General features: G+C 48.7%; 1 protein-coding gene across 1 annotated transcript; it reads left to right on the top strand.

Annotated features, from left to right (window-relative positions):
* The first annotated feature begins 1,120 nt into the window (after window positions 1-1,120).
* Window positions 1,121-24,028, top strand: LOC119100789 (putative G-protein coupled receptor Mth-like 1). The gene is made up of 6 exons (XM_037223925.1): window positions 1,121-1,829; window positions 6,332-6,522; window positions 12,358-12,505; window positions 20,508-20,597; window positions 21,785-21,968; window positions 22,216-24,028. Exons 1-6 carry the CDS (start codon window positions 1,801-1,803, stop codon window positions 22,405-22,407), a joined length of 834 nt encoding a protein of 277 aa, XP_037079820.1. The 5' UTR covers window positions 1,121-1,800; the 3' UTR covers window positions 22,408-24,028.
* The last annotated feature ends 800 nt before the right edge of the window (window positions 24,029-24,828 follow it).

A 24,828-nucleotide genomic window follows, 5' to 3' on the forward strand; every position in this document is an offset into this window, starting at 1 on the left:
TAGTCCCAGGCCTGAAGTAAGCTGGTGTGGTAAAGCCGTTACTTGTTACGGTCAATAAACTTCCACCACATGGGCGTACTTTCGCAAAATTGGATTGGGTCCGAGGGGGGGGGGGAGAAAACTGAGCTGGGAAACCTGACCCTAAATGCGCTAAAAGCAGGCTTGTTTCCTGATTTAACCTGCATTTCCCATAACATCAGTGAGTTGCATCTCCCAACTGAATAGGGAAGTACAGCCCCGTTCTAGTACGCTTCTTTGCTTTGTCTCGGGGGGGGGGGGGGGGATGAGGGGCATTGGCCCCTTAAAAGAATACAATTCGACACCCGTGCTTACAGCCACACCAATAGTTACAAGTGAGTGTATGCATCATACCTGATGTGTGCCTGAATATCTTCGAATGCAAAAAAAATCCGTGAGAAATGTAGCAGATTCGCACAGAAGTCGTAAGAATTCGCAACCGAGGATGTCTATGCGAAATCGAGTTTATACACAGTGGCCCAGAATAGTTACCCGGCATTTTACTCGACAGTGCCAAATGTATTTCTCGCGTCTTAAAAGGCTGCGATGGCGTTCGAATGACCATTGAATGACAATGTGATAGCAACAATGGTAGTCATCAGTGATTTCACATACGCTTAGTAATGGCTACGGAATATGCACCTTGAATACAAGAGCAGCTAAGGTTTCAACGCCACCTCAGAGTGCGGCATCGCCACGCCACCCCTCTGATGCCGGTCAGGGCGACCCGGGGGCAACCTCACGGAACCAATCGGGATGAGAAGTAACTTCAGCGGGACGGGGCGACACACTGCACACTGCACAACTTCACTGGATTAACCGGGATGAGAAGTAACTTCAGCGGGACGGGGCGGCACACTGCACACTGCACAGCTTCACGGGACCAATCGGGATGAGAAGTAACTTCAGCGGGACGGGGCGGCACACTGCACACTGCACAGCTTCACGGGACCTAATCGGGATGAGAAGTAACTTCAGCGGGACGGGGCGACACACTGCACACTGCACAGCCTTACTGGATTAACCGGATGAGAAGTAACTTCAGCGGGGACGGGGCGGCACACTGCACACTGCACAGCTTCACGGACCAATCAGGATGAGAAGTAACTTCAGCGGGACGGGGCGGCACACTGCACACTGCACAGCTTCACGGGACCAATCGGGATGAGAAGTAACTTCAGCGGGACGGGGCGGCACACTGCACACTGCACAGCTTCACGGGACCAATCGGGATGAGAAGTAACTTCAGCGGGACGGGGCGGCACACTGCACACTGCACAGCTTCACGGGACCAATCGGGATGAGAAGTAACTTCAGCGGGACGGGGCGGCACACTGCACACTGCACAGCTTTCACTGGATTCATTCGAGAATCATTTCGCTGGAATGCACGTCAGTTTAAGGCTGACGTGCCGTGCCTTTACACTTAAGATGGGGTGCGTTAGCGTGGACAATCGACCGGACAATCGACAACCTGCTGCAGGCCTAGCTGTTGTAAATCCTGGACTGCAAGCTAGGCCATCTGGAGCACCTTTTGTTTACTCAAGTTGACAAGCGTCGCATCACTAATGGCTACTGCTGTTACTCATGATGTTTTGCCATTCAGTCGGTTGTCCAATATCACCACAGTCACGATTGTGCAACAAATGCACTTGTACAATGCAGAGTACTTGATGGACCAGTCACTTGGTACTTTTTGTTGTCATCCCTTTCCTGATTTTCAACATTCTCAGGTTTTGGGGCGTACTTCTCGTTCAACGCTGCTCTCTTCTGGCTGAACGTGATGAGCTTCGACATCTGGTGGACCTTTGCGTGAGTATCTCTCCCACGTGACGATATCTGACCGCTTCGTCTGGGCTGCCAACGAGATTGTGCAGAGATAGAAACTGGAACAGCCAACATCAGCCGATGAGTACCGGCTAAGCCACCCCGTTAAGCAGTTAGACAATGGTGCGCTTCTCGATGACATGTTTGGAAATTGCCTGAACTGACATAGCCTCGCCTCGCTCATCACCACACTGCCTGAATAGTTCCCACGAACGGCATCGGTTGCACTGAATGCTCTCCTTGTGGTACGCGATTTGATGTGGTGCTTTACAAGCTATAATTTCTATATTCATGAATATCACATGATCTCGCTCATTTTTACTTCACCTTGCTTACTCGTGATCGGGGATGCAGCCAGGATTTTTTTCAGACGGGGATTTACCACAATCTGCAACGGAGGGGTTGATTTTAACGAGCGATTCCCAGCCCCATTAACAGCACCTACGCGCTGATAACAATGCCCCTGATGTTTTAGCAGTTGTCTCAACTGCGTGGAGTACATATTCATTCGGCTATCCGCTGACGTTCTCACTACATTATGACTGTTGGGCTCGACATATCGCTGCAGCGACATGATGGGCATGCCCATTGGGAAGACGAAGTTGAACGTTTTGCCAAAAAATTGCTCTTCATGTGTCTTTTCTGGTGTGCTGTTACGCTTTCATCTCAAATAACGCCCCAAATTTTGAATTATCCGAAAAAATCCACCAAAAATTCAAAGTCGATTAGCGACCTCAGTTTTCGCAGCTTGATTTGTTTTGCATATCATGCTGACTGAGGCCTAAGGAAGCCATGGTGTGAATGGTGTGAAGCCAAGCAGGTGAATATCTTTTTTCTGAAATGACGATCCTTTACAATGGTATTGATGTTAGCTCGAACGTATTATCTTTTCCATGACCTGTCAGGTTACTTTGAACAGAGTGCGCCTTGCAGTTCCAGTGTTTCCGTTAGGTGTCGTCAGTTGGTACGTGCACCTGGTGGCCACCATGTGTGCAGGTTCTTGCCGGGAGGTCGGCGTGAAAGAGAGGTGAACTAAAATAACGACTGTCTTTACTTGGGTTTTGGTGCAACACTATTGAAAACTCTTCGAACTGTTTTCATTGTTCATTTTGTCCATTTGTTCCTTGCTCATTTCATTGTTCAACTTCACAACTTTTATCAGCGATTTTCGGCTGCAGATGTTTCACGGAAATTTAAAAGGATCGTTTCAAAGACGCATTTAAAAATGTCAAACTGCGATTGTCTGGCTGTAAGCGAGATCATCCGCATGTGCGCAGATATCTTCCGACCGAAACTTTTCGCAACTTTAAAAGAAATCAGTGGCGTGTCTGACGCAGACACGACGGAATTGACTTAGAAAACCCGACCTCCTCCATTTTCATAGGTGTGCTGTATTTTCAGAGTTTTCATGCCTGAATATGATTCACGATGCGTGGCCTTGCATTAAATGATCCTCAAAGCTCGCCTTGTTTTACATAGCGTCGATGTAAACAATGATGAGCAGCTCTAGCATTCAACACCCTGAACGGATCCACACGGCTGATTGCCAGGCCTAGTTTTATCGCAGAAATAGGTGAACCCTTGGTGGACAAAGGGCATGGACCAAAGAAAACACGCCCATAACGAGCTAGTTTCATCTTAAAAAACTTATGCTTAGCCGAAAATATGTCAGTTAGCTATGCAAGGCTAATGGGATCACATGACAGCGATCATTTCCTTGTCAGAGAGCTTATTCTATGCTAAAAAATCGTGAAAACATTGCAATTTTTTAAAACTTTGCAGCACATTGTGAAAACAGTTACATGCACCTTGACGAAAGACCCATCCGATGTCCACGGCTAACGTCGTGTAGCAGTTCTGTCATAGCCAAAAAGGTTTTCACACCAACAACGACAGGCCATGAAAGGTAATGCGGAAAGAAAATGCGAGTAACTTGACAGCTACATTGGCTCTCTGATCCTGATCCGTCACGTCGATTGTCTGCTGCCTCCATTGTTATTTTCGCCTCGGGTAGCACCGTCGCACCCGCGTTTGCGCGATTTTGCGTAGAAACAAGCTCATTAAACACTATTTCTGGTCGCAGCCTTTTGTATGGAAGGTACGCCGTTTGGAAACAAAATGAGGCTGCCTCTCACCCAGTTTGCCACAAAACCCTGTGAGGTATTAAACTTGAGAGTGAAATGGGAGGACAAAAGACTGACGAAAAGCATATCTCCATAAAATGTTGCACTAGAAACTTAGGTGACGACGTGATCGAAATTTGAACCAATGCATCCATCCCCACGAAAGGAAAGGCATGTGTGTAAGACGAGACCACCGACCTTGGAATATCGAGTAAGTGGGGCGGAGGCGTGGCTACCAGTGCGATCGTACATTTGTTGTCTTGCGTATGGCTCCGCTGTTTGACATCTCGAAGCGCACTGTGCCACCTGAGCATCCCAATATCACAACATTTATATTGACATTTATTGCGAAAGAGCCGGCGACACTATATCGGCAAAGTAGATTAGGCTACGGCAGAGCGCTGGAGGGAACAAAAATGGGCGTTGAAAGCGTCGTGTCGCAGCCTCCGTTGCTGACGCCACTTCCGAGCCAGCGCAGCCTCCATCAGCTCCTCAAGCAGCTCTGCCAGCTCCTCAGCTGCTGAGTTATCATGTTGGTCCGACAGTTGTGACGATGATGAGATGTTGCGGCTGAACGTTCGCCCAGACGAAAAGTGGATTATTCTTACGTGACAGATGCTGTGGTAACATCCCTGCAACATCACGTAGCTGGAGCACTCCCCCAATAAACGCGATCTTCACCAGATCAACGAAACATTTCTTAAAGAAATTATTACTGGTCCTGGGTCACTGCAACATCGAGCTGCACCGATATGCCTGCAACCACATCCAAAACGAAACGCACGAACAAAACCTGGGGATATTTACAGTGATGTTATATGGTCTGCTGGTTACATGCTTGTCGGAGTGATTCTCAAACATGCAAACAAAAGGCAAACTTTTCGTCAATATTTTGCCCTTCCATAAGCTCTGGGCTGGGATGTTCACTCCTGTCACAATCTAATCCAAACACATCCCAACACGGTTGTACGAAGCTGACCCAAGTGAGTGCAAACAATGCAAGTAACAGCAACAGCAGCCTGCGTGATTAAGTTTAATCACAAATCCATGAATGCCATCAATTATCCGCTATTTCTCGCCGCGCTATTCTTCGGCATTCTCTCGTTGTTGGTGATAGCAATACTTCTAACGGAAATATCAATCGACGTTAACTATGGGATATTGTGTCTCGGATGGCCTGCAAATAATTATAATTAACCTTTTTTACGTCGAACTCCTGGCGACTGCGCCGAGAAGTTGGAGAAGAACCTATGCCGATGGCGGACACGCGCCGCACAGAACAACTAGCGATACCTACCGGAAGCATTGCAACTACGACGCACGCTACGTTCCAGATAACATTACGAGCTCATGAAAAGGCGTGATACACTGGGATAGATACCGAAAGCATCGTATTTAGTCACTGTGTACGGTAAATCATGCTAAAGCGCTAAACTGATTAATTACGCCTTAATGGCCAGTACATGAAAACACAACTGATAAAACGTACATTACCGCGTGGTTTTCAATTTTTCCCGCAATTTCCAAATATGAGGCGATATTCAAATCAGCGCTTAAAAAGGCACCCGTGTGCAATGCAAACACACCTGCACAAAAAATGCATGCGTAAATAATGCCTATGGTATTTAAACAATAGTTGCCATGCGTAGGCTGTACTTAAAACATAATGGATACGAGAGCGATTGCCCATTTCTGGCAATCTGAAAGCTTTGTACGAAATTTTATGTATCCAGAGTTTATTCTGAACAGATAAAAATTGAATTTCGACTGCCTAAAGATCGGATAACAAGCATGTGCTTTGGTGCACGATGCTACAGACATCGAGCTGGGACTGGGGAAATGCTGAACAGCTCAAATTAGTTAGCACTACGGCTCTAACAATTTGTATTTGCCCCTGGGGTCCCTGCTATTAAAGCCCGATGTCCTTTCAAATGGGCTTGCTGTTCGCTTTGCGCATAAGAGCGAGCGCATAACCGTGACATTTTTTTGGTGAGGCTAGTCTTTTTGATGTCATCGTAAATTTTGCAAAACTTTTCTCCCGCAGATCTAGACAATTATCAAAAGCTCTTTTCAAACATTGCTGAGCGGTTGATTAGCTCACCCACCCATTTAGCTGTCAACATTACATGCGCATTTATATGTTGTAAACTCAACAAATAAGCTTCCCACTTCCCTCTCCGTTGCTATTGTTAACATTTAACCCCATCAGTGTGTGGTCCTCAGACAGCACTAGCCCTCAGCGGCTCGGCTCTGAGCATTGCTCCGCTGCACAGCATACCTCGTTCCATATGGTTGGTCATGTTGCTTCATTCCCACGCTGACCAATATTGTCGTCACGTCCTACAGCAGACCCCCTGTTTTCAGACACCTGCGCGCGCAGCCGCCGTCCGAGCGGTCGCTGCGACACCGGTTCATCCGACACTCGCTGTACGCGTGGGGCGTGCCGCTGGTGATGACCGGCCTGCTGGCGTTCTTCAACTACGCGCCCACCTCGGTCATCCCTGACGACACCATCGTGCGGCCCGGTATCGGCGAGGGGCGTTGCTTCTTCGCCAGTGAGTACTGGCTCTCAGCGCAATGCTGCCAACAGACATCAGGTACCAGTGCACCTGGCTCAGCTCGGACGAGGTGTCTGTGCTACGTCTTTTCTCGAGACGTTGTTCTCGAGGTGATGCCTTCCAAGGATTTAATGATCAGGGCCCAGTCCAGTCCGATCCGGCTAGGATACATCTGATCAGCGCCAATCCGCCTTTCCGATCTTATTGCAAACTCCATCCCAATCTGGACTGGTTTACCAGAAAAAAATGGTGGCAGAATGTGTGTAAGCCTTCTGCTACATCTTAGTGTTCTAAACATCAGAAGGAATATTTCACATTTGTACGGGGTTTTGAGCTCAAATAGCATCTTGAAGATCATTCGGTGCAGTTAACAGCCTTGCCCATGTTAAGACCTAAGCCCTTCTAGTTTCTGAACTACACGCCCACGAAGACGTCCGGGCTCTTTCGTGAATGCTGTTTCAAATTTACCCAAACATCCATGACGTCATAATAACGTCATTGGAATCCTACCATTCCACTGACCATGCGGCGATCAATGCCAATACAAATATGGTTCTCAAGTCGTTCATATTTGGCGCTTGTGACTACGATCTCCAGATGTAACGGCAGTCAACTGGTTTTCAATCACTGTTGTGCAAAGTGCGATGAGGCAATCAAACAAAGACGCATAGCGGAGCATACCTATTAAGTAGAGAAATGTTGTTGCTTAGAGCAATATTAGCCACTTTAAGTACACCAACAGTAAACGTGACCTTATTTCATCATATATGATGCCTCCTGCAATATCTTCAAATATGGAACATTCCCTTTAACAGCAAAGGTGGTGCATGTGAGAGCTTTAGGTTTTCTTATTCACATAGATAAGACAGTAGCAATAGCCTCATTCCTCGGAGAAAGACCAAGAGAATGGAGATCTAGTTGGGTTGATATTTCGACAAAATGCCTCTATCAAAACAGTAGCAGAATTGAATTCAAAATCAGTTGTCTATGGTCCTACTCGATTTTTTCAGTTTTTTTTTAACAGCAAGCCACAGCTTTTACAGGACACCATCATCCAGGGAATTGAACAAAGAGCGATTGCCATCCATTACCACGACACAGTGTCTATCTAAGAATTAGAATACGCTAGCATATGTGTACATGCAAACGAATTCAAGCAAATAGATATCACGCATCACGTTTCATGGAGACATGCAAGCGAGTTGAAGTTGACAGGCACCATACACCGCTCATCAATTATACATGCAAGCGATTTGAATTAAACAGGCATAGCGCATTACGTGTCAAGCATCACTTATGTATGTAAGCGATTTTAAGCCAACACACACCACACATAAAGGCACATATCACGTTCGCATAATCGGCTATAATGAGCACTGTATGTGAAATAGAGAGGAAAATAAGTGAATATATTCTTATAAAAAGTTGGCGACCAAATCCTAACACGTGGAGCTACGTGGAGCTTGTTGCTTGTTCTGCGGTGTCACGTTCGAAGGTACGCCGATGCGATCCATCGGATAATTTACCCTACCACATTGTTGCCAGACAGACTGCAAAAATTTTGTTGCGAAGACAGGTGAAACTTTGCAGAAATGTCAGGTATGCAAATGGGCATGCACATTATCTTTTTAGGTTCACCTTGTGTCCGCGACGCCATCAACCAGTTGTCTGTTGAGACGAAAGAGCCCACCAGCCCCTGACCGGGAAAGGTTGTGTGCCCTGTAGTGTTCTTTTCACGGAGCGCCTCTCCCGGGAAAAGAAAGGGGCCTCCTTACTGTTCAATGCAGAGGATCGAAATTACTTCAAAATGTGTTGGCACGGCCAAACTATTTTTGTTCCGAAATTTACATCCTTTCTCAGAATCAACATGTGAAACAAATTATTCGAAAATGTCTGAACTTGCAGAGTCGCAATAATTGGCAGCAAGAACTCGTATTCGCGTGGTTACAGAATTTGTCAAAGGGAACGGTGCTGGCCGCTCCAATCAACGCCAGGCAACGGGCGCCAGGTGCGCAATGAAAAAATCTGTCGTGAAATAATGCTTCTGAAGTTGTGTTTTAAGATCCATCTATAGCTTCAAAATTAAACTGGGCGAATATTTCACTTGTATCATCAGTTAGAAGTCATCCTCCGACAGACTTATGGCTGCAGGAACAGGAGAAACAGATTTCACCATTACGCCACGAGTTCGCAGTGCCGCACTGCGAACAATTAGCAGCAGCTGTAAATGCTAATCCGTTCCGATTATGGGGCCGAAAATCACCCTGGTAAAATAAACAGTCCGGAATGGTTTTTAATCGTTCAAATTAAAATCCTGACGCGATCAGAGGTGCTCGTTCGGATGCATGATCATTTTCATCTACCCTTCTGGCCTCCACCACGGGGTCGACGATGCCTAGCTTGTGGATACGGAACGCCGGGCATTGGGGTATTTCTTTCTGAAACTTATGAGCGCATGTTTTCAAAAGTATCTCACCTAATTTTTTAAGATTCGTTTTTTACGATGGAAGAAAATCCTCAGAAAAACATGGGTTAGCCAGCCAGTATAAATTTGGACCCTATTTCGGTATAAATCCCACGTTTAATTAACGGGCCCCTCAATTCCTCTGTAGACCCCAGCAAATTCCGGTAAAGATCCTGAGCGCTATCGGTTTAGAAAGAGTGCGCTGAACTATCGGTAAATGAATGGCACCGGTTTTTCGATGCATTTATTTAATTTCTTGCTTTTCATTTGATTGACACGGTGAGATCAAGATACAAACATAATAGCATCCTCCAGTGACTTCTGGCTTCCGTTTTACTACAAGAAGGCAAAACAAGAAGAAAATCGCATAGCCTTCGAAACCAAGTGAGCCAAATCTGACTTCTTTGCGGGAAGGGGGATGCTCTCAGCAGAGGACCTTTGTCGACCCTGTTTTTTTCTCCTCTTACTAAGTGTTCCTGGTGTGAACCAGTTTACCACTTCTAGCTGTTGGTCAGAAAATCTTTTTGCGGAGTATTGGAATGAGTTTGACAAACACTTTGCATTACATGACATTAACACGGATATTTTTGTCAATCTGAAGTTCCCATCCGTGTTGATACATGAATTCATCATGAAAACGGATGTTTATTAGTTGTTTACAATGGATTAATGCAATGAAGTTTTTTGATACGCTCAAGTTCTTAATTTTTTTTTGTTGGAAGTTTTTGCTGGCACTGAACGCCGACAAGAAAATAATTGAATTCAGGCAATTTCTTTTGCATCCAATAGCTAGACCACGTCTATCGAACCAAGAATATGTTTATCATACGATACAAGACAGACGCCTTATAGCTTTTTGTTTCTTGAGTCAATCAGCGTTGTGGATCGGTCGAGGGCATTGGAGGTGGTCACGCCATTTTTGTTGACAAAAATGCTGTGTGGAGCGAGGCGGACTTTAAGGATTATTGAATTCAACAATAAGATATAAACTTTTCAAAAGTTTTAGAAATTTTTGCACCATAGTCCTATCTGGAAACGGCAATTAGTACAATTTTATTGGTTTTCAGTCCACGCAAGCCATGTGAACTGTTTTTTTTTTTTTGCTCGGTTTGACCAGTTTTGACCAGACTTTGGCCAAACATGCTTATTGGATGAATTTCAGCAATGAATTCGCTTGTAGTCTTTACCCTCATCTCACCATCAGATCACAATATATTTTCTGTTTCTTGACATATCTCGCTCATCTTCAGATCGCTGTATATGATAGAGCATCATGCTAGCAATTTTGCATGCTCGGGAACTCCAACGCCTAGTGTTGGCAGGCAATCAAATGGCTCACAGAGAAACCACCAGAAAATTCCTATATCCGCAAAGTGCGGCCATTTCTCTCCTCCATGCCGACAGCGCGTGGTGGTACGATGGCGTGCCTTGCATCCGCCACAGTGCAGACGCCGTTTCCGTCTACGTCGATGACGGTGCAGGCACTACCAGCCGTTCTTCGTGCGGAAGCGAGACACCCACTATCAGCCGGGCTTCCTGTAGGGCTTCTGCATTTTGTTGCCACGTGGCATTCCTCGGCGCATCCGCGAACCGGGCTAGTTTTAGCATAACCGCAAATATGCTATCAGTTCACCAGAACTCAGGCTGTGACCTAAAATGTCGCACTTGCAACGTCCAAGATCGAGTCGTAGGCCTTGCGGGAGGCGGCGAGAAGAGCATCACGGCTGTCAGCGCTCGACCGGACCTCGAGCTGGTTCTGGGTCCCTGTGGACCATACAGGCCATCCAGTGTCCCAAGCACCAGGCGAAGCGTGACCAGTCGGCTGAACCAAGCTAGTGCCAGCATAAGCGCATCGTCTGCGGGCGCAGAGCGTAGGCGCGCCTCCGTCGGCTGTAGCCTGAGGCGCGCCTCCGTCGGCTGTAGCCTGAGGCGCGCCTCCGTCGGCTGTAGCCTGAGGCGCGCCTCCGTCGGCTGTAGCCTGAGGCGCGCCTCCGTCGGCCGTAGCCTGAGGCGCGCCTCCGTCGGCCGTAGCCTGAGGCGCGCCTCCGTCGGCTGTAGCCTGAGGCGCGCCTCCGTCAGCTGTAGCCTGAGGCGCGCCTCCGTCAGCTGTAGCCTGAGGCGCGCCTCCGTCAGCTGTAGCCTGAGGCGCGCCTCCGTCGGCTGTAGCCTGAGGCGCGCCTCCGTCGGCTGTAGCCTGAGGCGCGCCTCCGTCAGCTGTAGCCTGAGGCGCGCCTCCGTCGGCTGTAGCCTGAGGAGCGCCTCCGTCGGCTGTAGCCTGAGGCGCGCCTCCGTCGGCTGTAGCCTGAGGCGCGCCTCCGTCGGCTGTAGCCTGAGGAGCGCCTCCGTCGGCTGTAGCCTGAGGCGCGCCTCCGTCGGCTGTAGCCTGAGGCGCGCCTCCGTCGGCTGTAGCCTGAGGCGCGCCTCCGTCGGCTGTAGCCTGAGCGCCAGTGCTCAGCGACGCTGACGTCAGAGCAGAGCTGCGCGGTGGCGCCGGGTGAGATGGCGCATGTTCAGTCAGTTTGTTGATGACAGGGTTCCGGCCTTGCCTAGACCCTGCCCTGCATCTCAGTTTCGCCAGCCACATACCACAGTTTCTTCGTATGTGCGACATTGAGATGCCTAGCAACAGTACTCCGAATAGCCATGGTACTGGTAGGAAGCAGCGCAACTTGGTTGACGTCAACAAGCCAAATAAACAGAACACTAAAGAGAAACGTAAAGACTTCAAGGGCGTTTTTGGGAGCATTGGAAAAATAACAGTGAGCAGCTAAATCACAAGACACAGTAAACCTAAAAAAGACAAATATTCATTTCCTTAACTAAGCTAATATTGTTGAAAAAACGCAAGTCTCGAAAGATAATTAATGCTTTTGTGCTATGGACGCATATGGTAGTGCACGCAGATACAGAATGTTCCATAGATACATACTGATATTCTACCAATACCTGCATGAATACTTTGCTTGATACGTTTGACGCATCATGTTTGTAAAATTTGTATGCTTCAGACCATGCAAACATAGGGTGTGTGTCGAAAAATGAGCCTATTTGACTCTTTTTCTGAGGTCTAAGGTCAGCATACATACCTAAGTGCGCACCCATCCCGCTGCTACCACTGACGTTTTTGGAACAATCCCCCCTTTAATTAAAAAAAGGAGCAATGCCCGGTTATGCAGAGAATCTCACGTGCGAATCGATGACTCTTAACTGAAACTGAACTAGATGTAAAGGTGGAGATGTCTCCGTGAACAAATGGGGACGTGACTGATGTGTTGATGCATTATCTGCGATGTGATCATGTGTGCTGTTTGGTCCAATATATGTATGGCCAACCACTATCGCTCCCGACATGAATATTCTTTTTTAAGATCACAAAGCGGGGCTGCTCTACTTCTACATAACGATCTTCATTATCACGGGGGTCAACGTCGTCTTCTTTCTCGCCACCGCTTGGAAGCTGTACAAAGCTGACCAAGACTCACGAATTCTTCAGCGGAAGCGCACCGCTCGAGACAGGTAGGAAGATTGATCTCCTCGCTCATCACGATGACAGGTAGGCAGATCGATCTCCCCACACGCCACGATGACAGGTAGGCAGACCGATCTCCCCGCACGCCAGGATGGCATGAAAAGGTAGACACCTCATTCGTCAACGTCGGGAAAATGAAATGAGTGCTATCACGAAGCTGTGTTATAATCTATATAATGATATCTTAATTGTCTCCCATGTGTCCCAACGAACGTTACGAATTTATACATAACCTACTTTATAATTTTCGTACGTCCTTTCGTCAGTCATGCACAGATACGCTCAAAGCTCGGTGCCAAGGCCACACGAGCCGTTTCGTGCGGCACAGACAGCGGAATCCCACCACTGTGATACATTTAGGACATTGCGGACCGAGGCGTGTGGCCGTACACGATAGAGCACTCTACGGATTGCATCAATCGGCAGATGGCGGGCGGAATCAAGGCTGGGTGGGACTGAACCTGAACCGGATCACAACATTTAGACAATACGGGGATTGGGACCGGGTCGGATTTTACAACTTGCCAGGCCATGCAGACGGAGTGGAAAAATCAATTCACTTTCAAGAGACGCTAACTGAATTTGGAGCATCCAGTGTCATGAGTGGCGAGTGGGAGAGGTTGACAAGATTTGCGGGTATCGGTGTCATCACAAGGAATATGCATCTATTTCTAATCCCATGATGATTATTTTTTAACACAACGTCCGTTACTGTGGCCATAAATTTATAAGCGGGCACCAGTGCTTTTAGATTTATTTATAGGCGTGCGTAAACTAAAAGACGTTGCTTAAACCAGTTTCTAGCTTTTATGTGCAATTTTGTCATTGACCTCGCTCAATCCTTGTCATTCGTGAGTATTTCCCCATCTTAAAGCGTCGAGTACTGTCATTACAACCAATGCTAGCACTATAACGTCGTTTAACCAGCACCTCCTGGAACAATAAAGGTCGATAGCTCAGCGTAGAGCACTGAACGTACACCGCTAAGATCATCATCAGTATAGTATAGTTGAGAATGTACAGTGCATTCTTGTGCAGTTGTATTATTCTGAGGCTTCCAGTCTGTTTTAGGTGGGATCGGGGCCCATTAGACCAGCAATGGTCATTTCCAGGCTGTGGGATTAAGAAGAGTGAATAGCAGTCTGGCAAGTCTGCATGCATCTGGGAGTCCTCCACTACCGAGAGAGGGGTCCAGCACGGGGACCCCTCTCCGGCAATGTGCAGGATCTCCGTAGACGCGCGGGGACCCCTCTCCAGCAATGTGCGGGATCTCCGTAGACGCACGGGGACCCCTCTCCGGCAATGTGCGGGATCTCCGTAGACGCACGGGGACCCCTCTCCGGCAATGTGCGGGATCTCCGCAGACGCACGGGGACCCCTCTCCAGCAATGTGCGGGATCTCCGTAGACGCACGGGGACCCCTCTCGGGCAATGTGCGGGATCTCCGTGTCGAAACTTGGACAATTGATGAGAAAGAAATGTGTTCAGGCCGCTGATTTGAGGAGGCAGTGTGCTGGGTGTGAATATTACCAAGCCAAGTTTGTATGCCACACATCCGTTGCATTTTGGAGCAAATATCATACCTTTATTCAGATAATCCACTACATCATGAAGACTAAGTATGCACTCAAATTTTCTGGTGGAAACACACGCAGAAATGGCAAATTGGGTGCACGGACGTGTGCCCAGTTGGGTGCTAGGACGAGTGCCAAACTGAGTGCCAGAACAGGGGCCAGAGTCTGTGCCAGGACGGGTACCAAATTGGGTGCTAGGACGGGTGCAGAATTGGGTGTCAGGATGGATGCAGAATTGGGTGTCGGGATGGGTGCCAAATTGCGCGTCAAATCGGGTGGCAGGACGGATGCAAAATTTGGTGAGTGGACGAGTGCCAAATAGGGTGCTAGAACGGATGTCAAAGTGGGTGCTATGACATGTGCCAAATTGGGTGCCAGGACGGATGCCAAAGCGGGTGGCAGGACGGGTGCCAAAATGGGTGCCTGGGCGGGTGCTAAATTGGGTGACAGGACGTAAGATCCAGAATTGCTGGCATGTTCGGGCAACGTTCGTAGTGTCTGATGATTGTGGCATGTAATTTTCTAATCTGATACTCGCTGTGGGCAATTACAACCTTACGGCTGATTTGTTCATGTTTCATCGAGTCCTTAGCGTACAGCCGCGCACCTAGTGTCTGAACATTTGGAGCTCGGATGATCTATCATTTTTTATCATTTTTTTGTGACAGTATCTCGACAGATTCCGGACATTTCTGAATTTACCTGCCCTGGTTTTCAAGTGCAATTATGTCCTTATCCTTCTCAACCCCTGCCCCCGTGAGCCTCAGCCCAGCTTGAAATATCGAATGCTATCAATATGACCATGTTGCACGATAATCCCAATTGACCATTCCTCCTGGCATATTAAAGGTCGATAACACAGCATTAAAACTCTGAGCATATATGCTGAAAAAACGCGAACTGAACACCGCCTTTATTAGATGTTAGCAGTTATGAACGCCTTTTAGTTTCTACGTGAACATGAAAGTTTTAAACTGTAGGTTTTCGTGCTTTTGTACATGTCCTGACGAATCCGGTGCGGGCTTTTGACTCAGGACGTCACAACGCGCTTTCAAACTTAAAAAGGGGAAAAATGGCAGCTCTTGGTGACAGGTAGTGGTCGACCGGCACGATAAGCATAGCAGGATTAAGAGGCGGTATCGTTGGGTCTTTGGATCTCATTGAACGCCGCAGGCTAGCCGCCCAGCCAGTCGAGTCAGCCATCAACGCTCCAACATAAAGGCAGGGGCCTTCGGCGCTCACGGAGGTCATGGTCCAATGCCCCGCCCGTCCCAAGTCCGCCCCTGCATGGGCCAGCTCCTCTCTGGTCGGGTGGTCTGGCACCTCACGCACCCTCATCGCCGGGCCGATCCCCAGCCGTGCGCGCTCGCATTGTCGGGCTGATCCCCAGCCGTGCGCACCCGCATCGTCGGGCTGATCCCAGCCATGCGCACCCGCATTGCCGGGCCGATCCCCAGCCGTGCGCGCTCGCATTGCCGGGCTGATCCCCAGCCGTGCGCACACGCATCGTCGGGCTGATCCCAGCCATGCGCACCCGCATTGCCGGGCCGATACCCAGCCGTGCGCACCCTCATCGTCGGGCTGATCCCCAGCCGTGCGCACCCGCATTGTCGGGCCGATCCCCAGCCGTGCTGCCTATCTTAAGACATCCATGCATGCAACTACTATATTATCGATAAGTTACTTTGAAAAAAAACGATGCGTGCCGTATATCATCAATGTGTATCAGGACTGATCTCAGTTCAGTTCAAATATTTGCGTGCTCTGTCCATCTTGCCCTAAATAACGTAACTCGATCAGAGTCAAACCGCGATAGCCACGGGCGCACTGGAGGAACGCCGGCGACTCTTCAGTGGGTCCCTGGGAGCAGTGAACTGCCGGCTTCTAGCGCCCAGCGTGCCCCGCACTGCACGAATAATGCAGAGGGAAGGCGACATGTTCTGATATTCTATCAACTCGTAATATATCATGAGGTGACCATGAATACATCTCAGGTGGAAGCGGCAAACACCGCTTAACATGCAGCTTATGTAAGAAAGCTGGTCTTGGTCAGCTATATGGTGTTGGTACAGTATGTGGTACTAATCGGATGTAGTCCTGTCTCTGGTCCGGTACTGGGGGTTGTTAAAGGCATCCCCCACCCCCTTACCGGTGGTTCGGTATAAAGTGACGTTTAGCTCATTTGTTCAGCTAACCAAATAAGCTTAACAGTGTCGTCGAGCTAAATTACTGCTCTTGGTGTTGTACACGCTGACTTAAAGTCACAGCCCCGCTTGTGGCCTGACCTAAGGTGCTGTGCAGGTGTAGCCCAGCCCATTGTATGGTATGCGGTCCGGTCGAGTCGCTGCCCGGTCTTCAGTCCGGCATATATTACCCCGAGTGACATGCACGCTTTTTTGTCCGGTGTGGGACAACATCGTGTCAGTCGAGCCGCAGTCCCTTCCGGTCCGGCGCGCGGTACCGTCAAGTCACAGCCTCGCTACAGGCCCAGTGTACGGTGCCATCGAGTCACAGCCCTGTTTTAGTCTGGTGCACGGTACCGGGGAGTCACAGCCCTGCTATTGGTCCGGTGTATGGTACCATGGAGCCACAGTCCTGATATTGGTCTGGTGTGCGGTACCGGGGAGTCACAGCCCTGCTATTGGTCCGGTGTATGGTACCATGGAGTCACAGTCCTGATAATGGTCTGGTGTGCGGTACCGGGGAGTCACAGCCCTGCTGTTGGTCCGGTGTATGGTACCATGGAGCCACAGTCCTGATATTGGTCTGGTGTGCGGTACCGGGGAGTCACAGCCCTGCTATTGGTCCGGTGTATGGTACCATGGAGTCACAGTCCTGATATAGGTCTGGTGTGCGGTACCATGGAGTCACAGTCCTGACATTGGCCCGGTGTGCGGTACTGGGGAGTCACAGTCCTGCTGTTGGTCCGGTGTATGGTACCATGGAGTCACAGTCCTGCTGTTGGTCCGGTGTATGGTACCATGGAGTCACAGTCCTGACATTGGCCCGGTGTGCGGTACCATGGAGTCACAGTCCTGCTGTTGGTCCGGTGTATGGTACCATGGAGTCACAGCCCTGCTATTGGTCCGGTGTGCGGTACCATGGAGTCACAGTCCTGCTATTGGTCCGGTGTATGGTACCGTGGAGTCACAGTCCTGACATTGGCCCGGTGTGCGGTACCATGGAGTCACAGCCCTGCTATTGGTCCGGTGTGCGGTACCATGGAGTCACAGTCCTGCTGTTGGTTCGGTGTATGGTACCGTGGAGTCACAGTCCTGCCTTCGGCGCGGCATACGATGCCGCCGGGTCGCTCGCCAAGCCCGGGCAGACGCAGTGATTAGTTTGATTAGTTTGAGGCGAGGCCGCGGAACTGCCGCTGGCTTGTCGGCGCCGGACAACTGCGCCGGAGTTGACATACTCAACATTGAGTCGCTATCTCTGACCTTGAACTGAGTCATCCAAACATTTGGCAGGGTCCATAAACAAACATGAACTAGGCATACGCCTTACAACTGGTAAGCAGCGACGGAGGGTAGCCCTTTATTGAATTTGCGCTTCAGAACTGCTTTCGAAATACGGAAACGTAGTTATTCAAGGTTTTTAAGGCGGTCTCTGTTTGGAGACTTTTCGAATGTTGCCTAGCATTAGAGAAAGTGTTACGGAGCATTGACGAGTCAGAGAAATGCCGGATTGGGCTGAGGAAACCGTGGCCGTCGTACCAAAGGCATGTCTTTTTTGCATTAAACGAGCACTGACGCCTGAAATTTATGTTTTTCACAATACAAATGTTCACCCACACGCTTGTATAAATATATCCCTGTAAGATGACCTTACCCTTTACGTGTAATCCACATTCATTAGCGTTCGGTGGTGTGTCGTGTTTGTGTAAAACTGCCCAGTGACATTAAGTTTCAATCTTCAAGAACTTGACACCGTCATCTAGTTTCATTGTTGAGTCAATAGTCCACAAAGTTGGTCATAAACTAGCAGAAGAGTTGGACGACTCAGGCCGTCAAAATGTGCTCTTAGAGAGCGAGCCTGTAGCCTGACCACTGAAGATCGATCCCGTTCGAAGCAGTATCAGCCTTCGAAACGCAAATGTCCAGTGCTCATTCGAATACCTTTATGGAAGTGCAACGGTGTATCGTCATAAGTAGCATGCGGACGTATGCGGACATGTGCCCTTCGCACTAACAAGTGGTCATTTTATGATCAGTGAAGACCCTTGATATCATGCTTAAGCAACAGCTTTCAACCCATTCGGGACCAACAACCAGAAAACAATAGTCTGACTGGGAAGAATGGGGCCGGTGTTGGAGCACACGAAATTCTGGCTACACAGAATGTATGCTCCGCCTATGGAGTAGAGAGGGTCAGATCATTCTGCTGTAAAAAATGACCTACGCTTGCTTACACCTCATCCTTTAAATCTACTGACCTAAACAATCTGACTGTTCGGATATGTGAGAGGCAACCTCCGTACACTGAGTGAGACCAGCGCCGGTAAAACAGCGTCAGAACAAACCTGCTTCCCCGCCCTGCTGTGCTGGGCAAGGTCCGGCGCGTGCTGCGTGTGGAGACAAGGTGTTGCCTCACGGTTATTATACAACTTGAGCGACCGCATGGCCAATAAAAGTATAGCGAAAAAAAGAACACCAGATTTTGACCGCACCCCATCTTTTGTCTTCTGGAACAGAAGACCCGATGTTACCGCGGTGTGGCGCGGGCAGAGCCGCATCAGTGACAAACTGGACTGCTCTTTCCACGGCTCATGTTTGTGCGGTGTATCCTTCAGGTTTGCATGGATACTATGAGCCACCATGGCGGGCGGGAGATAGTGAAGGTTCCAATGTGGTCTCGGTCGTTTAGACGGCCAGGTCAGTGTAGCATCGGGCATCTTGCTGATATTGCGCAAACGAATTGTGCAAGTGCACTCTTTCTGATGGTGTCGCTGAAATTCCGGCCTGTTGAGACCGTTTCCGCAGCATTTCTCGTATGCCTAACCCTGACGTCGTCAGACAATGTGGCAGGTTGTAACGCCTCGGAGTAGCTTCAAAGGAAATGACCATTATTTAAATATAATGAAGCATCAGATGTGATAAAATAAACTCACATATAACTACTCGCATACTTTTAAGTGGAAAAGGCTGCTCCAGATAACATCATTTCTTTTTTTAGTGGATGTGCTCCGCAATACGGCATTGCTTGATTGTGTCAGCGTGCCTTGCACAACATTGATTGAGAGCCGACTGACGGCCGTTATATCTTGAAGTCGTGCTTACGAACGCCAGATGTGAACGGCTCGACAACCATCTTTGTATTGGCCTTGATCGCCGCATGGCCAGCGACGTTGATGATCGTGGACGTGCGCTGTTTGATATCCAGTATTAATCTGGTGCCAACGTCATTCAGTTCAACTCATCGCACCTGCCTGGGAAAAGCATTTGAAATTAATTCATTCAAATTCGGCCAAGAATGGCGTCAAAGACATTCTGAGTCAGACGATTTCTGGGGTATGGCAAAGCTGAATATTGTTTTACATCTGTTGAAATTTATGACCTGCTGTCCTTATTCATATGGTGCATTTTCTTTTATGAGGATTTTTCTCTTCGCATATTGGTACCTGTTTGTACGGCTGTGCTTGTACTTTTCCCAACAGTGTTTTTAGTTGAGTTGCAGCAGGGGTCCTGTGAGAGGCGAGCACATTCTGGAATCTTTCCTTGTGATCTCGTTTCCGTCCAAAGCGGTACAGCTGAAGACAGAACGCAAACTGACTGTATCATTCTTCGATACTGTTTCTTGTTCTGGAATCTTCATCTCCAAACTTGGGAGCAATTTGTTATCCTCTGACGAAAACGTTGGTCACGTGCCGGAGACTGGGGTAGACACCCACGTGATGCGTACACAAAGATTGCAGTGCCGGATACTGGAAGTAACAAAGGCGGGTCTGTGGGAAAATAGTACAAGTATTATGAAAGGTCCAATTTGAATGTTGTTGTTTCAGACGTGTTCTTGCAAGAAGGTGGTCATGAGGTCACAGCAGTGCACGAATTTTGCATGGGTGGATGGTTGAAGTGGCAGATCTGGTGTCAGACACATGAATGTGGGAAACAACGGCAGCTGTTAAGATGCGTGCGCATTTGACAGTGTTGCGAAAAGTGTCCTTATCCCCATCTTCTGTGCATAACCTGCATCTGTCACGTGATTTGTGTGTCAGAGACACCAGTTTGTCTGATCCCGCATACCGTATATGTACCGTTGCCAAGTTTGTGGTGGCATTAAACCCCTCTGAGAATGTGAGGCTGCTAATACAACTCTGCGCTAGGCACCTGGTGGACGCTGTAGTGACTACTGAATTACACTTCCTTATTAAAGGTAACAAAAACATACCGAAATATAAGAATTACTGTTTCAGGCTGAGGGTGTACGTCAACCTGTTCATCATCATGGAGGTCAGCTGGATAGCTGAGTGTCTGTCTGAACTGATACCTCCGAAGCAAATCTGGTAAGGTTTCCATCGATACATAAGCATGCGTGCTTTCCTTTCCTTTAATTTTGTTCACTTGCTTACTAACACCCAGTCTTAAAAAGTGTGCACCAGGATATGCATTCCATGTAAAAAAACTACCAGTGTTTGTATTTCATGTCGGGATAATCGCAAGCAGTTCCAGGGGAGGGGGGGGGACGTCCATTTCTTCGGGCAATGTGAAAACGACATGAAAACATGTGGGCAAGTTTGAGCTGAAGCTTAGGAAATTATTTGCAATGAAGTCATCGTAAGGCCTGCTTCAGAAACATCAATAATGAAAGGGTTAATGTGACAGGCTACCCAGGTGTAATTAGGTTTTCCACTGATTCAAACATATGTGTTGATAAAGCCCGCATATCGCACTACAGGCGCATTACGGACTGTTGTGCCTCTTCAGACATGAAATTGGAAACAACTCCGCATCCAGGGTGTGGAGTTGGAATGAAATCTAACTCATAGGGTATGGATTGGAAATCGATTTAATGGTCGTGGATGGGATAAATTTGCGTGTCTGATCTTCACTCCGTATTGCTTGCTCTTGTCCCTGTCTTCCTTTCTCTCATATTATGTCTTCTTCAGACTCGCAGTCTCGAATAGCTGCGGCCTGCTCACTTTACCCTAACTGCCGTCACTCGATTGTAATGAATATTTCGCGCTTTGGCTTTTAATTCTTATACTCCTAATTAAAGTCAAGGTCCACCGTCGCATTTCGCAGGGCACTGTAATTTTACTGCAGCTGTTTCTGAGCTGTGCGATCAACAATATGTGTAAGGCGCTTCGCGAGAACTCAGCTTACGGAATCGAAGAAGATCCCCGCATTTGTCCGCTGCTAGCTTGCCGAACGATCTAAATCACATCACATTATGCCAGCTAATGCGCGGAGCAAGGAATTTTTCACTTTAAATTCCCCGTAGACATGGTGGGTGGGTACGCGACATCCAAAAGAGCAAATGTGAACCGTCATTTATGTTATTTATCGGGTTATTCATGATTATAATTAATTGGCTGTCAGTGAGGTGCATTTTGCTACGGGGAATTTCGATGCGTTCGCCTCATGCCGCACTGCCCTGTGGTTTTGTAGCTCCCATTGCGCGTTTTATCAAGTTTTGCGTATTACTAATCACGTCGCTATCTACACTAGGTGTTTCCTTTTCACCCTCAAGGTACTTCACGGACATCCTCAACGCCTCCCAGGGAATTGTGATCTTCTTTCTGTTCATCGTTCGCTCCTCCTCACGCCGGACAATCAAAGACAGATATTTGGAGCTCACCAAGCGGGGCTTCAATCCATCTGCTGGCCTTATCCATCCACCAGGAAAGGACGAGCGAGTACGCGGGTTTGCCATGGTATGTATGCACAGAAACAGCGCGTATGTGAAAACGTGTTCTTGTCACATCTGGACTGTTTCAGCCGTGCAACTAATATGCCAAAGTAAATTGCAGTTGTCTACGGTGCACGATCATGACTATACCACCGTGAAGGCGTGTGCTCTCGTGGTCGTCATCTCCGACGGCAAGTGAGCCTCTGGCGCTATCGACAGGCCGCGGTCTCACCGACCCCATGTATCGTCTGAACCTTCTTCCTGGCCGACAGAAGCCGCCCTCCTCCCGGACCAAGACAACTGGGGCCAGCAGCTCCGGAACCAATGGGAATGCCCAGTCAAGCAACATACACATGACCGATGTCCAGCAAGGTGACAACATCGAAACGGCGGAGTCGAACGGTGACAGCGGCAAGGCGACGCCATGCAACCCCGACAAGAGCACCCACGACAATCCGTGCTAAGTGCGCTGTCCGTCGCCCGTCCGATGAGCAAACGGCATTTGTGGGCCGACGGGGCGCTGGAGGAGAGACTGTAGACGCACAGAGTCATGACTGGGCACGCAGGGCACGTCCCGTCGATCGCACCACGCCATTGGACTGAAGACCGTGCTCCTGTTAAATCGCTGTTGAACTCGTGTGTTCTGACTCGCTCTACGCTTGTTTGCGTCGCTCGTGAAGTATGCTGGCACGAACTCTGGCTGGGACGGCGCGCCCGTCGATGCCCGGTGCCGGTGCGCAGCGCTGCCCGGGACGCGGGCTCTCGTGGCGTGTGCCGATCTACCCACGCAACGGTCGATGGCGTGCTACGCTGCGAGGATTTTGTGCCGAGGCAGGCGGCGGTGCTCCGCTGTGTGGTGGCCTGTTTATGGGTTGTTTTACACTGGCATCAGCGCTAGCTGAGTAACGAATTTGTCTGCGTGCCTGATGGGTTCTAAGCTGCCTGCTCTATCATGCCACCAGTTGTTGTTTTGGAAAAATTCCTTCCAATGACAGCGTCCTTAGTGAAATTAATTTTACACTAGTGCTCTTTTGCCAACTCAAAATCTGCACGAAGCTTAAATATGGTGAGCTAGCTTTACCGTCGTCACTACTGGACACCTGTGGTTGTCTTGCCGATAGCATCTGACTGTGCACACCATATGATCACGCAACATGCAACACTTGATGTGAATTTCAGTTCAAAACTCGTCAATAACATAACCAAGAGGCTTTGGGGACCATGACTCCACCTGGGGGTGGAGGGACTGAAGTTAAAAGTGGTGGGGCTGTGACTGCTCAAAACGGCAGTAAGGGTATTGTGAATTATTCAAATGGGCCCTCAAAGCATCCGTATGGACCCCCAAACCTAATAATGTTCCTAGTCCCAAAGAAGGACCCCTTTGACAGCGAAGTAGGGTCTGTTTTGCTGATGGAGCTCGCTATGCTCGCTTGGCCATTCCTGGGCGAAATGAAACCGAAGCTCGTCATTAAGCCAAGCGTTCCCTTCAAATACGTTGCGGTAGATTTATGACGAAAGTCTGAAGGGTATGAAACACGCAAAGCTGCTACAGGTTTTGGCTGCATTGGTGCTCGCTGTGTTCCGGTCGAGGTCCCCAACGCTATGATAATCGTTGCGATTGATTAATGTGATTTGCTGCAGGAATTAACACGTGCATGCATGTATGCATGATTGCATGCATGGCCTGCCTGAGCACTTTTATCCTTGTGCTTTTTGTGCGCTGAATGTCCAGATCATCGAGAGCATGTGTTATTGCCAACTGCATACATTCCAGCTACTGCTGTGCACTTTATCATGTCACAGGGGCACTATCGATTTTCCCTTGTTCTGTACGACGTGGAGTTGCGTATTGCACCTGCGCTGGTGTTGTGTCAGAGTGAGCTTCGACAGACTTGACACGTGATGTTGAAGTCATTGTCACGGAAACCCTCACGTTTGCCGTATCTCCGGAGCTCACGCCTTGCGACAGCATGCTCTTTGGGGCGTCGAGAAAGTTAAGTCATACGCGCCTTTGCATTATGTTGCCGTTGTGCCAATCGATATTAGCGCTGTCATTGCTCTCCTGAAAATATAAGTGAAACGATCCACGGGCCATGTTAAATTAGCCGTTTGTACACCGTATTGACTATGCGTAGGCCGCATGGTTGTGGAATTGCGAACCTGATTGCCTAATTGGTTAAAGGGAGCGTCTGAGCTTTGGGGCGTAATTCAAAAAAATATTTTCTAGTGAAACCTCAGGCCTTTTTACGTCTGATAGTAGTATTGGCAGCGTATGGACCATGCACCACTACGGTGCCGTCAAGAAAAACAGAATATCAATTTCAATTATTTTTGTATCTGAATTGCTCTGTCAAGGCTTTGTACCAGGAATACGTTTCTTCCCTGCAGTCGCGAACGCCGTCATCATGGCCGCCACCGTGCGCACCTCTACTGGTGTGAACAAAAGGGCGTTTGTGATTGGCCCAGGGTGACTTATGTGATTGACACTTAAGTGTGTTGCAAACATTACCAGGGGTGGATCCAAATGATGGAGGTGAGGGCACGGGGCCATGCCCCCTTGGGCCTCGAAGGGGTCCATTGGCTCCGAAGAGGCCCATAGCTGGTCGAACAGGTGCAGTTTTTTAACACAAAATGCAACAAAATTGGGTGTGTTTGGACTTGCAGGCGACCAAGAACAGTCGCAAACGAAAGTAAAGGAACCGCGAGTGGACAAAAACAAAACTTCAATGATTAAAAAACTGTTCTTTGCGAATTTAGGCTTCATTATGCTGTCCAGCAGGCCTATGCTGCCGTTTCGGGGGGAGGGGGGGGGGGGCTATGTGCTCACTTGCGTGTCATTCTGATTTTTAAGCAGCCTTCCACTTTGCCCTTGATTTTTAGTACTT

The sequence above is a fragment of the Pollicipes pollicipes genome, unplaced genomic scaffold (genome assembly GCF_011947565.3).
Source record: "Pollicipes pollicipes isolate AB1234 unplaced genomic scaffold, Ppol_2.1 Scaffold_4881;HRSCAF=5763_pilon_pilon_pilon, whole genome shotgun sequence".
In the NCBI taxonomy this organism is placed as follows: Eukaryota; Metazoa; Arthropoda; class Thecostraca; order Pollicipedomorpha; family Pollicipedidae; genus Pollicipes; species Pollicipes pollicipes.

Coding starts and splice junctions, on each gene's coding strand:
- LOC119100789 (XM_037223925.1), top strand. CDS start 1,801: ATGAGCTTCGACATCTGGTGGACCTTTGC. Junction 6,523..12,357: donor GGGGCGTTGCTTCTTCGCCA/GTGAGTACTGGC, acceptor TTCTTTTTTAAG/ATCACAAAGCGGGGCTGCTC. Junction 20,598..21,784: donor ATACCTCCGAAGCAAATCTG/GTAAGGTTTCCA, acceptor TTCACCCTCAAG/GTACTTCACGGACATCCTCA.